Raw genomic sequence first — 13,639 nt, 5'->3', positions numbered from 1 at the left:
ATGTGACATGTTTATTTTCATGATCAAATTAATTCTAATTTTTAACCAATTATTGACACCGGAGATGTTATGTCTTGAGTTCATTCCAAAAATATTTGAGGTCAAGATGGCTGTGTAATCTTCTACACCAACCTAAGCAAAGAACATCACAGTCATTTTGTAACTGAAAAAAGGTCCTTCCTTAAACTGCTCTTAGTTGGAAGCACAAAAATGTCTTGGGATTTATGTGGTGACTATATGTGATGGCTGATACCTTGTGCTAAATCCTAACAAATTACATTTCCCGGCAAAGTACAGAATGTGAATAATACAGGACGTGCCAAAGAATGAGCTGTGAGGATATAGTGGAGGGGGGGGGGGGTGCATCCAATCGGGGGCCTCGTCGTCACCCTCCCACTTATTTTCCCTGGCTCGGGTTCTTAACGCCAGCACTCTAGTGCACTTATGTTCCGGTTGAATGAAGTATCGAGTGGGCAAGCCTGAAGATGCCGCCATTAACAGCTGCCGATCACACACATGCAACCTTTAAAACCGACCAATCAAAAACCAAACAGAAAAAAGCACCATAGCAGACAGTAATGCTTATTAATTCCAACTCCACTATTTTTGCCAGATTTTTAATTCAGCGCCTGTTGTCTGATGTATTAGTTAAGTCTTCTCATGTCATGCCATTTTCTCTTCGCCTAAACCTCGTGCAATCACCTCCCACAGTTCGGAGCAGTTTATCTGGTGCCCTCTGACCCTGGAAATCAATAGAGCACCTTGCTTTGCTGCATGAAAACAGGCAGTAACACACAACAAACATTAAGGGGAAGTGCTGTGAAGAAAAAGCTTGCCGGGAATGTGGCTCAGCTCTTTGAGGTGATGCTTAATGGCAGGCTTCTACCAATAAATAACCATGACCACTTGTAACAGAAAAAAACGTATTTCACATTAACTTTTCACACTGAAATGAAATAAATGGTGTTATTCTGTTTCTGGCCCCTTTATGCGATTGCCGGTGCGCATGCTTTGGCCACGACGAGCAGCTTGAAGCCTCTTCTTGAAGAATTGTTTACTCTCTGCCAATGCTACTTGTTATGAAGTTCATATCTCAAGTGACCATTTTTATATATATAAACAAAAAACACTCTAGGCCCCATTATACCTTTAACGGAAAGATGGAATGAATAATATTGAGTGTCATATGCTCATATTTTGATGAATGGCACACTGGAGAGTTGCTCTACTATATTCGCCCACAAACCCAGTGGGCAAGTCAAGTCATCTAACATCTCCCGCTATCCCGCAGCGGAACCTCACCCTTGGCGGCAGGCTCAACGGTGACCTTGTCACTAAAGTTTCCGCGTCCTGCAGTGGTGACGGCCGCAGCCCAGATCAAGTATTGCTGCCTGTGGTTGAGGTGACTGATGCGGTAGAAGACGAGCTCCGGGTTGGCTTCGTATTCACTGGGCATCTGAGGAGACATGAGAGGAGAGGACACAGAGAGGACGTAAGACAGATTCTGTCACCCAAGTACAACGGCGCAAATGGAATCTATAACTGGAATAGTAACATGCTGCTCTTCCTTTACGCAAAGACGTAGCTAGCAGCAATTCCAATATCAAGTAGTTAGCGCCTCTACACACTAATCCGGCATCGGCAGTTAGTGAAGTCAGTATGTACCGTCTGCATGTTAGAGCAGTTGTCAGGGAGGTTATGGGGGTGTGGGGGTGGGGAAGAGGAGGGGGGGGGGGTTCTGGCCGATTCTTTTGGCGGATTAGCTGCTAGTTAGCGAATAAGTGCAAGGGAAAAGAATGGGAAGTGTTGAAAGTGGCGAAACAGTAAAGCTGTGGAAGCCTTGACTACAACTTTGCTAAGTTTTCCACATATCCCCTTTGGTTTTTGGGATGTATAACCTAATGGTTGGCAATGGACACTGAACAGAAGAGCGCAAACACAAATTTTCACCCTAATTCAAAACAGACCGACGATGTACGACATCACAGTTAAAAACTATGTGGATACAATGATGAGAGACAAACTATGGCAAGAAATCCAGACACAAATGGTTATACTATAGGATTAATTTCTATACAGCACTATACTTTTAAAGAAACCATTCATAATTGTTAGGTAAATATAATAATTGATAAAAAGTTAGCCAGTTAACCAAAAGCTTGGATTTTGTTTATTGTAATAAAACTGCACAAAATCACACTTGATGGTTTTACTGCTCTCCAAAATATAAGAACAGCTGTCAGTATGATATTTTCAGTTGTACACAGCTGCAACTGACACCATATCCAACATTTGGTAATGATACCATTCTTAGAATGTGGTCCTTATGTAGGCTAATAGCATATACAGTAAGTTTATTGTATATTTTGAGAAAGATGCACTTGAAGCTTTAAAACAATTACCGGGGTACTAAATTATAAAATAGGAAGATATTGTATTTTACCAGCAGTTTTTTTACAACCTTTCGTTTTTTTTGTTCCCGGTTAAAAGAAAAATGTTGTCGTGGCAACAAAATCAGTGAGTAACAAAATCAGTGAGTAAAATCCAGGGGGTTCCAAACACTGGGTCAGACTGTCACTTTACTAGAGAGGCAGAAGTAATGTGAAGGACTCAGTGAACATCCGTTTAATGTGAAACAAGCCCTCAAGTCTCCCCTCGAAAAAAACCCAAAGAGGGTTGAGGAAGGTATACTGAGGTTTTTTTTTTTGGGGGGGGGGGGGCATAATTCAACTGTGTGTTTGTGTGTGCGTGTGTGTGTTGGGGGGGCAAGGCGTGGCTCCCAAGGCAGGGTGAAAACAGATGAAGACAATGGAGAAAAAGAGTGAGCGATATCATGTTATACGCTAATTAGGCCAATCTACAGCAGCCCAGCCACAACACACACGCAGAATTAAAAAAAATCCACACTTGAGCCCACATAGTGAATGATAGTGAAAACACACGCATACGCGGCATACATGACCTGAAGCTGGATACGTAATTGCAGCGTGTTTAACCCAGCCATGTGTCTGCTGTCTAGTCACATCACCGTGTTCTCAAAACACACATACTGACTCTGTATGCATACACACAATGACTGGCAGTCGCTCCTTAGATCCTCAACAATTATTCCTTCTTTTATCGGTGCCTTGAGATACAAATGGTAAGAATTTGGAATTTGCTGAGATACAAGTGAATTTTGTTTGGCAAATTTTCATTTTTGGCACAACAAGCAGCGGTTATTTAATGCGACTCCTGGTTGAATTACTGTCAAATAAAACATAAAAAAGAGAGAGAATGACACGTGTATTTGAAAAGATCACATAATGCTAAGAAGTTTGCTAGCTTAATGCTAACACAAAATGGGGGTTAATGAATGGCATCGATGGTCACAGAGTGACAGATATATGACCATAAACTGTGCATCAACACATTTAGACAGACATTATAATACTATATATATATATATATAATAAAATGACTATTGTTACTGCAGTTTACTGAGACATTTACAGTAGTTTTGAAAGTCGTCTTTGTGTTTTCATGACTGTTTTATACTGCCCCCAGGTGGCCAAGTCGCAACAGGAAAATGAGTTGCAATGAATGAATCATAATGCAAAAATGTTGAATTCTTATCATTCTATTTAAGCATGATATAACTATGTTTTATAAAGTTAATAGTGCCATTTCGGATTATTTTGTAGTCATTTTGCTGCGGTGACCATCTAAATTTCACTAAACCCACCAGTTTGGCATTAATTTACATTTTCGGCGGTCCAGTTGTTTTTGATGTGGTCCAAAAAATTGAGCTTGCTGGCTTATTTTTATTCCGGCAGGTTCATTCATGATGTTGTTCACGTGTATGAGTAGCGGAACCTACACGGGCATGTTTCTATTCCTTCGTCTGTGTTCGTCATCTGCCATCCCTTTTTCAGCCTCTGCTTGCATCCATTTGCCTGTACAGTGACACCCCCCCCCCCACCCCACCCCAACCACACACACTTACTTACTTTGCGCTTTCTAACCTCTTGCTGACTCACATTTACTTCAATGACTCTCCTTTCTGTGTATCCGTCTCCGTACTGGCAGTTGGATGGAGTAGAAGGGAGTTACCAGCAGCGGGAGTCATGAATGGATGCAGTTCAGGACGGAAACTGTACTTGTCAAAAACGGCAGTGGGGGGGGGGGGGGGGTCGGACTGGGGGGGGCGCGTGGGAGCGTGTGTTGCTGAAACGGATATTAAAATATTCCTTAGGTGGGGAGATAGTGGCGATCTAGGGAACAATAGAGCCAGATAATGAAAAGAAGAACAAAAGTACTCCCCGCGCGGCGTGTATGCAAACCCCCCTCCCATCCCTCCTTCCTTCCTTCCTCCTCTCCAGTCGCACTCATTTACATAGTAATCATCCTGAACTCTGCATGTGGGCTTCAGATGGACGCATGAATGGATAGATAGATAGATAGATAGATAGATAGATAGATAGATAGATAGATAGATAGATAGATAGATAGATAGATAGATAGATAGATAGATAGATAGATAGATAGATAGACGTGTCGCATGTGAGAGAGCGTGCGTGTGCTTTGCCGCGCCGCTTGATGAACAGATGAGGTTGTCCTGGCAACGTGATGAGACGCAGATATGCAAATAAGGCGGGAGGGTGAGCTCGCACGCGCACACACTGCGGTACGAGTGGAGCTCATTTCACACACACGCCTCGTGCTGAGACTGCAGCAAAAAAGTGCACGAGTGCACACACGATCCATGCACATTTGAATTGAATCAATTTCACCTTTATCTCGGCATTGTATAAATTACACACAGAAAGAAAAGATGAATTTAAAATACATGTAATTCTTCCTCCAACATATGTCATGTTCCAAACATGATCTCTTTTGTTCACTTCCAAATCAGTGCATGCTCCCCTTTGAACTCACCGGTTGGCCTGATCCAGGGCTCAAGCAGTAGATGGTGTACTTGCGGATGATTCCATTTGGTTTATGAGGAGGTAACCAGGATACCACAACACTACTGGCGGAGGAGGGCACAGCTTTGATGCCAGCCGGGGGGCCGGGGTCTGCATCATAGACATAACGAGTGAATGATATTACAAATACGAATACCAACGTGGACAGATAAACCCATTTGACATCAACAATTGTATTATCCAAAATCATTTATTTACTCAATTGTAGAGCTTGTCAGGCATTAAATAGCGGAGGCCTTTATTTGTACAATTACAATTTTCTAGTAATATTCTAGTGCTATTGAATTTACATGTACACGGTGATTAATTAGACAAGCATTTTTTTTAAACTGAGATCCAGATCTGGCCCACCATCATTTTATCATGAACTATTTCTATTAGTTTTTCCCACTTTTGTTAACAAGAGTATGAAAACCTAGATATTTTTTTTATTGTACATTTTGAACAGATATAAAATTTGTGATTAATCGTGAGTTAACTAGTGAAGTCATGCGATTAATTATGATAAACATTTTTAATTACCTGAAGCCCCAAATTTTTAATAATCTTTTCTTAAAAAAAAAAGATTATACATTTTTTTTAATTACTTTAAAAAAGAAAGAAAGAAAGAAGAAACGATTAGTAAGAATTAGGAGCGTCAGGCGATTAAATTTTTTCGTAATGAATCGCATGACTTCACTAGTTAACTCACGATAAATCAAAATTTTTATATCTGTTATAAATGTACAATAAATTTTTTCCAAGTTTTCATACTCTTGTCAACAAAAGTGGAAACATTTTTAACTAATAGAAATAGTTCAAATGAATTTTTGACGTCTATAGCCGTCAATGGCAGTGAATGAGTTAAAATTGTAAAATTATCTACTGAGAGCTACTTCTTGGGGAACTGATTAATGCAAAAGGCTACCAGTTTGATACAGACTTACGTGATTAATAAAAAAAATAAGCTCAAATTACCTTTAGTAATGCTATTATTAGGGATGCTCGATACTCTTTTTTTTCAGACTGATACCAGTCACCAATACCAATACCAAGGACTGATTTCCCAATTTTCATTTTCCTTAAAATGAATTAAATTACCGGTAATAGCAATTTTGTATTCTTTTAATTTCTAATTTCCAGTTCCTGATGATAACATGTCTAGAAGAGGGGGCTGATATTGGTAATGTCTGCCGGGCATCAGCCTGTTACCAATAGCTGGCATTGGTACTTACCCATCCCTAGTATTTAATGCTACTCATTATACAAAGACGGAGATCATATTAATGATTTCTCACAATAAATAGGAACCGGATATACTTCGTATATCAATACCCGCTAAAATGTGCCATCAGCGGTGAGCTCTTTTTAGAACTTTTAGAATCTTTTAGGCCCGCGGATTACTCATATGGGTCCTTGGGGAGTGGTGACCCCTAATCTAAGACATCAGAGCGAGTCGACATTTTGGTGGCGTAGGCTAATTACTGAGAAACGCAGTCACAAAAAAATGGATTCGAGGGCTCAAAGATGACCATAGAGCACCCAAAGCGTTGCAACAAGCACGGCCACGTAAATACACATATGCGCATTGAAAGCGACGCCCCCGCAGAAGGCGGTCGTGAATCATTGTCATCTCTGCTTTGACGGCAGAGGGAAGCGGCCTGACAATTGCTTTGTTTGCGCAACTCCACTGTAAACACTTTCCCATATGCCGCACAGAGCACTGAGGGCAAAAGGGATCAGAAAGATAACGTTGAACGTATGTGAAGAGTTTGCCCCTGGACACAGTGTCGGCCCACATCAGCGCGAAAAAAGAGCCGCTCAGCCTAGATGTGATAAACACACACTCGCACGGGCACACATTTGCAGAGCAACTGCAGTGAGGCTCACACACAACAAAAAAAGAGGCGATAGGAAGAGAGAATAAAGGCTTTTTTTTTCTGAAATGACACTTCTTAAAAATCTCTTCTACCGCTGTCTGCCTCCTCTCTTGTCGGGGCCTCGGGGAGAGAGTGGAGAGGCGGATCCGGGTGTAATCCACGACCCACCAGTGTAAGCACAAAATTAATTCTCTCTAAGCTATAAAGAATTAATCTCTTTCTTGTACGGGGTGTCGGGCGAGACTTGCCCACAAACAATAGCGCCTTCCCTCACACTAGTACACACTCACACGTGCACGCCAAAGCTGGGAAATACGCTCATCCAAACACACACGCACTAAACAACCCCCTCCCTCCAACATGCACAGATCCACACCCTTAGGCTCATCGCACACACGCACATTCAAGCAAACCACACACGCTTTTTGGCTTCTTAATTCTCATTAGCACTGGTAATGGCACATCAGAGCACAAAGAGGTTTTAATCAGCTACCTCAGCCTTACAAAGAGCCTCTACCCCTCCGCACGAATGCGCCTCCCACACCGCAGCTGAAACGTCTTAAACCCTTGGATAAAATTGCTTTATCCGCGCGTGTGTGTGTGAAGATAAAATACATCTAGAGTGGACTCACAGTCTTCGCGGGTCTGGATGTACAACACGTTGCTGCGCACGCCATCGCCAGCTTGAGTGTAGGCCAGCACTTGAATGCTGTAGTTGGTGAACTTCTCCAGGCCCCTGAGCTCCACCTGCTCCTTGGTTGTGGTGATGTTCTGCATTTCACCCCATTCTGAAGAACACACAGCGCATACTTAGGCATTGATTCCCGACAAGAGGTCAGAGCCATGGAAAATGATCCAATGTCACTTAATTGGTGCGAAAATTATTCTCTGTAAATCATGTACCTTTTTACGGAAGCGTATTGCATTCACTTGAAAAAAATAAGTTGTTTTTTTTTACAATTTTTTGGGGGGAGCTTTGTTTTTTTGAGTATTTTTTTTCTGTTTTATTGCATATTTCCCCCCTGTTTTTTTGAGTAACTTTTTTTGTTTAAAAAAAAAATAATCCTCTGTTTTCTGAAAAACAGAACACTAGCTCTGTTTTTCGGAATATTTTTTTTCAGCCTGTTTTTCGGAATATTTTTTGGCAGAAAAAAAATATTCAGTAAAACAGAAACAATTATTCAGAAAAAAAAGACAATAAAAAAAAAATACTCAAAAAAACAAAGACCCCCAAAAAATTAGTCAGAAATTATTATTTTTTCTGTCCAAGTGAATGCAATACGCTTCCGTACCTTTGTTTATCTATCTATTCCAGAAACAACAAAAAAAGATCGTCCTATAGGTGGCAGGTGGTACAATTAACAGGCAGAGCTATATATAGAGAGAGTTTGGCCAACTCGGTTTCAGCAGGGTAACAAGATGGTGTCCATATGACATGTGACCAGCAGTTGACCAATCAGTTGACCAATCACAGCGTGACCAATCACAACATGATTGGTCAACTGCTGGTTTTAAGAAAACAAAGTGCTCTATAAATATAGAATTCAGCAATTCTAGTCCAACACAACTAGCTATCTAAACTAAAGAAACAGTTCCTTGTACTGGTTTAAACAGTTTAAACCCGAGTGGTTTAAACAGAAGCAGCCAACACACCTCCGTCGGGAAAGACGGCCCAAAAGACAACCCGGTAGCCCTTCAGAACGCCGTGCAGGGTCATCCTGGGGGGTTCGGCCCAAGAGATGACGGCCTCATCCGAGGTGACAGAGATGGCACGTACATTCTGAGGAGGTTGGCTGGGGACTGAGAACACAGTGGGAAAAGGGCACGTTAATTAACTCATGCTTCTTAAGTTTAATTTCAAAGCCAATAATTGGGAATAACCTGTGTATTGGTGACATCATTCTAATACCATTCTAATTTCAGTTAATAGTTTTGTGCACTGACCATCTAAGTATGTTTTTATAAAGTACAATATTGGAAAATGCTATTTTTCTACAAAAGAATATATATATATATATATATATATATTAGGGGTGTGAATTGCCTAGTACCTGGCGATTTGATCATATCACGATTCACAGGGCACGATTCGATTCAATGCCGATTAATCCCGATACGAATCTATAAATTGGTTATTGTGATTTTTTTTTTTTTTTACTCAAATTTAGAAAATACTAATCAGTAAACTTGTACATGCAGACTGTAAGATTTGTATGAAAATGTTATTTATTTATCTGAAAATTCAGGTTTATTACTGAGCCACTGCATTTAACAAACAGGTTGCAGTCTGTTTCATGTTTGGACAGCACTGAAATAAAATATGAAGGCTTAATGTTCCATTAATATAACATTCTTCCATGCTTAATGTGTGAATCCTAACCCTAAGTAAGACGTTTTGTTGAATATTCCCATAAAACAATTAAAAATCGATTTGGCCGCATATCGAATCGATTCGAGAATTGCGTGCTGTAATATCGCGATATATTGCCGAATCGATACAATACAATTCTGGATGGTCCCCTTAATACAGTACAGCAGAATACAATCTTAATGAAAACTGAAAGGAAGGCTTGGCCAAGGTTTGACAGTAAATCAGGAGTGCGTAGCGAGTGGCCCATTGAAGGTTAATTAGCGAAGCCCTAATGGGCGTTTCCGCTGCAACCCAGTGGCGATTCAACGGCCTCGCAAAATGTATCGGAGCTTCCCTCTCTGCACAAGCCTCGCCCTGTTCTCACTCATCCAGGTGTCGCCTCTGAAGCATTGACTTTTCAGGCTTTGAATAACGCGCAGTGTCGTCTGCGAACAGAAGTCAACTTGTGCAAGGGGGGTTGGGAGGAGCAGGAAGAGAGGAAGAGAGGCGACTGAAAGACACGAGATTGGGCCAAGTCCGCCAGGGCCGTTATTCTGGGCAGCTGGCGTGGAGGGCGGAGGTGGGCAGGAGGACGGAGGAAGTGAGGAAACTGGGCCTTGCATGAAAAGACCTTTGGGCTACAAGTGTAAATAATTAGGATGCATCGCTTCTCACTTTGCAGGTAGAAATGAGGACACGTGCTTAATCCAGGGGAGAAAAGGTGAGGGCATATTAACGTTACATTGCACGCCACTGGATAAATGAAGGAGGGTGGCGAGGAAGAGTCAAAACATAACCGCGTTTGTTTGTTGGATCATTAATAAGACAACTAAAATGGGGGATAAGTAACAAAACGTAAGGCATTTTTGGACTGCAAGGAGGAGGGGAGGTTGGAGGAAGAAAAGAGGAAGGGAGGAAGAGAGTTAAAAGCAGAGGAAGGGCAGAAAAAGATGAAAAGAAGTGCAGGGAAACAAAGCGCTCAGCTGCGGATAATTGCAGCAGGAAGCAGGCTGCGGGAAAGACGGACGGACAGACAGGGTAATTATAATTATTTTTAGTATGCTTGTTGTTATCACTATTATCATAATGGCCGTCAATATCACTGTCGCCACGGTGACAGCCACAGGGAAGCGCTGGAGGGCTCTGCCTGCTCTGGACCAATGGGGCTCAGCCAACTGTTCTCTGTGTGTGCATAAATGGGTGGATGACTGTTTGCAAGGGGAAAGGACGGCAGGCAGTGAAGACAGAGATTGCGCAAAGCCAGTTTTTGGGAGAGAGAAAAAAAACACGTTTTGAAGACAATAAGCAACACACTATGAATGGTATTTTAACAAAAATACGTTTTGGTTAGTAGGTGAAAAGAGTACCAGTGCTTATCATTCCCCCCCCCCCCCCCCCCCTCTAAAATTAGGAGGCGGCCCTCGCCGCCTAATTTCACGACTTCAAGGAAATGGTTCTAAATCAGAAACAGTTGGAAGTCAAGAGCTTTCCTACTGCCAATCTGTCGGATGGCAAGCACAGTGGATATAAAAAGTATACACACCCCTGCTCAAATGGCAGGTTATTGTGGTATCAAAAAAAACTAAACAGAGACCAAGATAAATCTTTTCAAAAACATTTCCCACTGTGATTTATAATCTGTACAACTCAACCCCCCCAAAAAAGAAATTAAAACTAAACAACTGAAATTATACTTAGTTCTTGTAGGCTTTCCCTGACATGTTTTTGCTTTCTCGCAGAAGGCTTTGTGCTAACACTGACTGTTCCAGGTGAAGAAAAACAACCATAAACATGATGCTGACACCATCATGCTTAACTGGTATTCTTTTGGTGATGAGCAGCGTTATTAATGCCTAACCTTTTGGAATTATGGCCAAAAATTTGACCTTGGTTTCATTGGACAAGAACGCATTTTCCCATACGTTCAGGACCTGCACCTAAAGTTGAGTCAGGAAAAACTCATAGTCAGTTTAAAAAAAGCCCACTCATATGCTGTGGTATTTGCTCCATTGCAATAATCGTTGTATCGAAACGTCTCAATTATTGATCAGTCACACTACTGTTTTTGAGTAACACAACTTTGTCTGATCAGCAAACAAAAGGGAATCAGTTCACTAAAGAGTAGCTGGCACATTATAACATCTAAAATGAGCAAACATTTGGCCTTGTTAAAAAAAAAAAAAGTTGAGAAAAAAAAAACATCAATAAGATCAGTTGTAGTTGGTTATTTCCATCTAATCACCCAGCTCTTTATCATCACACTCCTTTGTGCACCGCCAGGGTACGAACGCTTTGGATTACAGCATTCACTGTTGTGAGAATAGAGCGAAGGCGATGGTTTTCAAGTAAAAAAAAAAAAAGAAGAAAGATGGAGAAACGTGACACAGTTCAGGCGGCGAGAAAGCGACGCAGAACGTGCAGTAACTGTGAATCAAAGCTGGCGGAAGGGTGACAGTTTGCTCTTCCACTTGCTCACGCGGCGCCGTGCTGTTTGAAAAGCATCAATTATGGCAGCTGGTCACTAAAGTGGCCCTTTTTTTACACTTGAAAAAAACAAACATTTCCTTTTTTTATTTATTGTAATTTGCCATGGTGCAGAAGTGTATTGTTTTTGTGTATTGTTGTAACTACACAACAAAACGGAATGACTTATAACATTAGACATTTTTTGGACGTGTGGTAGTAAGTACGTGTACCTATTGTTGTGGCCCACTGACTGACTGACTGCCCCTTACCATCTTCAAGTGTAGTAGCATTGATCTCGGAGCTGGAGGGCCCGGTGCCGGCTCTGTTGAAGGCCTGAACCACTACGCCGTACTGGGCAAACTTCTTGAGGTTGTCCAGCGTGTACACCTCATTGTCTCCTGTGGCCTTCATCTCCACAATGCTGTATTGGCCGTTGCTGCCTGGGCCGTTCTCTCTGTAGCCAATCTGGTAACCCCGGATCACTCCGTTTTGCAGCTCCTTCCTGGGAGACTGCGGGATGGAATGAGATCAGGCTCAACATATTTTCAAAGCAATAACAATGTTGCCAGTAATGAATGGATATTTTTCGGATGGGTAAGTCTGGAGTTTCTTAAATAAACTCCTAAGATGAACACCACAGCGCTACTTTTTCTGATGGATATTTTCTACTCATTACTTGGACAACAAAGGCATTTTTTTTTATTTTTTTTTAACCTCCACAAAACACAAACGTAAAAAGACCTAAATAGAGAGAGGTCAAGTCAACTTCGGCTGAGATTTTGATTGATTGATTGATATTTTGGTGACCAATACACAGCAGCAACATTAATAATTTGAATCTGGACCTCAGCTCTGTTAATTCGATTTTTTTTCTTATTCTGACGGTTTTCAACCTTTAGCTACATCGACACCAACGTCAACGTGCTCCAAAAATTACTTTTCTCATTGCAAACATTCACAATCATCCTACAATTCAAGATCGCAAGAGTGACTATTGGAAAAGAAAAATCCGATGTTGCGCAATCCTTCTTAGGTAATGTAGCACAAATTAATGTTGGAGTCTGTACTGTTTTTATTTATTTTACTTTTAGTACAGTGTGTGAGTACTTTTGCCACCTCTGCAGCAAAGATAATTCATTACCTTCCAAGTAACCCTAATGCTCTGGGAAGTCACCGGCTGCAGGATCACATCCATGGGGGGACCATCAGGCTCTGCAAAATTGGACAGTTTACCATTCGTCATCCTGCCAAACCAAAATGGTATCTTTTCTCACGCGGCGATGCACTTACGAGCTTCCTCTGTGCTGATGGTGAGCTCCTTACTGGCCTCGCTCTTGCCGATTGCGTTGTAGGAGTACATGCGGATACTGTAGACGGAGGCCGGGTGGAGGTCCACTATGTTGGCCTGATTGTTGGTGGGGGAAATGTTTCGAGTGGCATGCTTCAGCTCCCAGGTATCTGTCAAAAATGTGGCAAAGTTTCCGTTCAATTTTCAGAACCAACTGATCGTCTCCGTCTGTGGTTGTTGCACACACCGGTCTTGTTCTTATACTCGATGTCGTACGAGGTGATGACGCTGTTGCCGTCAAACCTCTGCGTCCATCTCAGGTTCATACTGCGATCTTTCACTTCCCGCACCTCCAGCTCCGGGGGGTCCGGGGGCTCTGAGGGATTAAGCAGTGTGAATGGAACAAGTGGAGATATTGATTTTCAGCTGTGTAAAGAAGAGTGTAAGTACCTTGCACAGTGAGCTGAATGAGGCCTCGTCCTTCGCCGTACGAGTTGATGGCGTGACAGGAGAAGAAGACTGAGTCCTCCCGCTCAGCTGGTTTTAGCTACAAGTAGACGCGTAGGCAAATTAGAAAGCCAGTTATCTATCTTTAAGGAGCTAATAATGGTTAAGAGGGTCTATTCTCCAGTGCTATTGCAAAAGGTCTGTTGGTCATTTTTTGTCTGGAAAAGAGCTGCAATGTAAGAAAGGTACACCTCAGGATCAA

General features: G+C 41.8%; 1 protein-coding gene across 2 annotated transcripts in view; it reads right to left on the bottom strand.

The window, feature by feature from the left end:
• Positions 1-13,639, bottom strand: part of dscaml1 (Down syndrome cell adhesion molecule like 1) — a 116,917-nt gene that overhangs the window by 13,387 nt on the left and 89,891 nt on the right. For both annotated transcript variants that reach the window (XM_086080083.1, XM_086080084.1), the window contains exons 14-22: positions 13,381-13,477; positions 13,178-13,306; positions 12,933-13,100; positions 12,784-12,854; positions 11,912-12,152; positions 8,480-8,626; positions 7,459-7,614; positions 4,918-5,057; positions 1,303-1,456 (exon numbers count right to left, since the gene is read on the bottom strand). In XM_086080083.1, coding sequence (XP_085936209.1) covers positions 1,303-1,456; positions 4,918-5,057; positions 7,459-7,614; positions 8,480-8,626; positions 11,912-12,152; positions 12,784-12,854; positions 12,933-13,100; positions 13,178-13,306; positions 13,381-13,477 — 1,303 coding nt within the window. The remainder of the gene's footprint in view (positions 1-1,302; positions 1,457-4,917; positions 5,058-7,458; positions 7,615-8,479; positions 8,627-11,911; positions 12,153-12,783; positions 12,855-12,932; positions 13,101-13,177; positions 13,307-13,380; positions 13,478-13,639) is intronic.

This window comes from Leptonotus elevatus, chromosome 7 (genome assembly GCF_054856555.1).
Source record: "Leptonotus elevatus isolate MCC_2025b chromosome 7, RoL_Lele_1.0, whole genome shotgun sequence".
In the NCBI taxonomy this organism is placed as follows: domain Eukaryota; kingdom Metazoa; phylum Chordata; class Actinopteri; order Syngnathiformes; family Syngnathidae; genus Leptonotus; species Leptonotus elevatus.
This window is presented reverse-complemented; position numbering and strand designations above follow the sequence as displayed.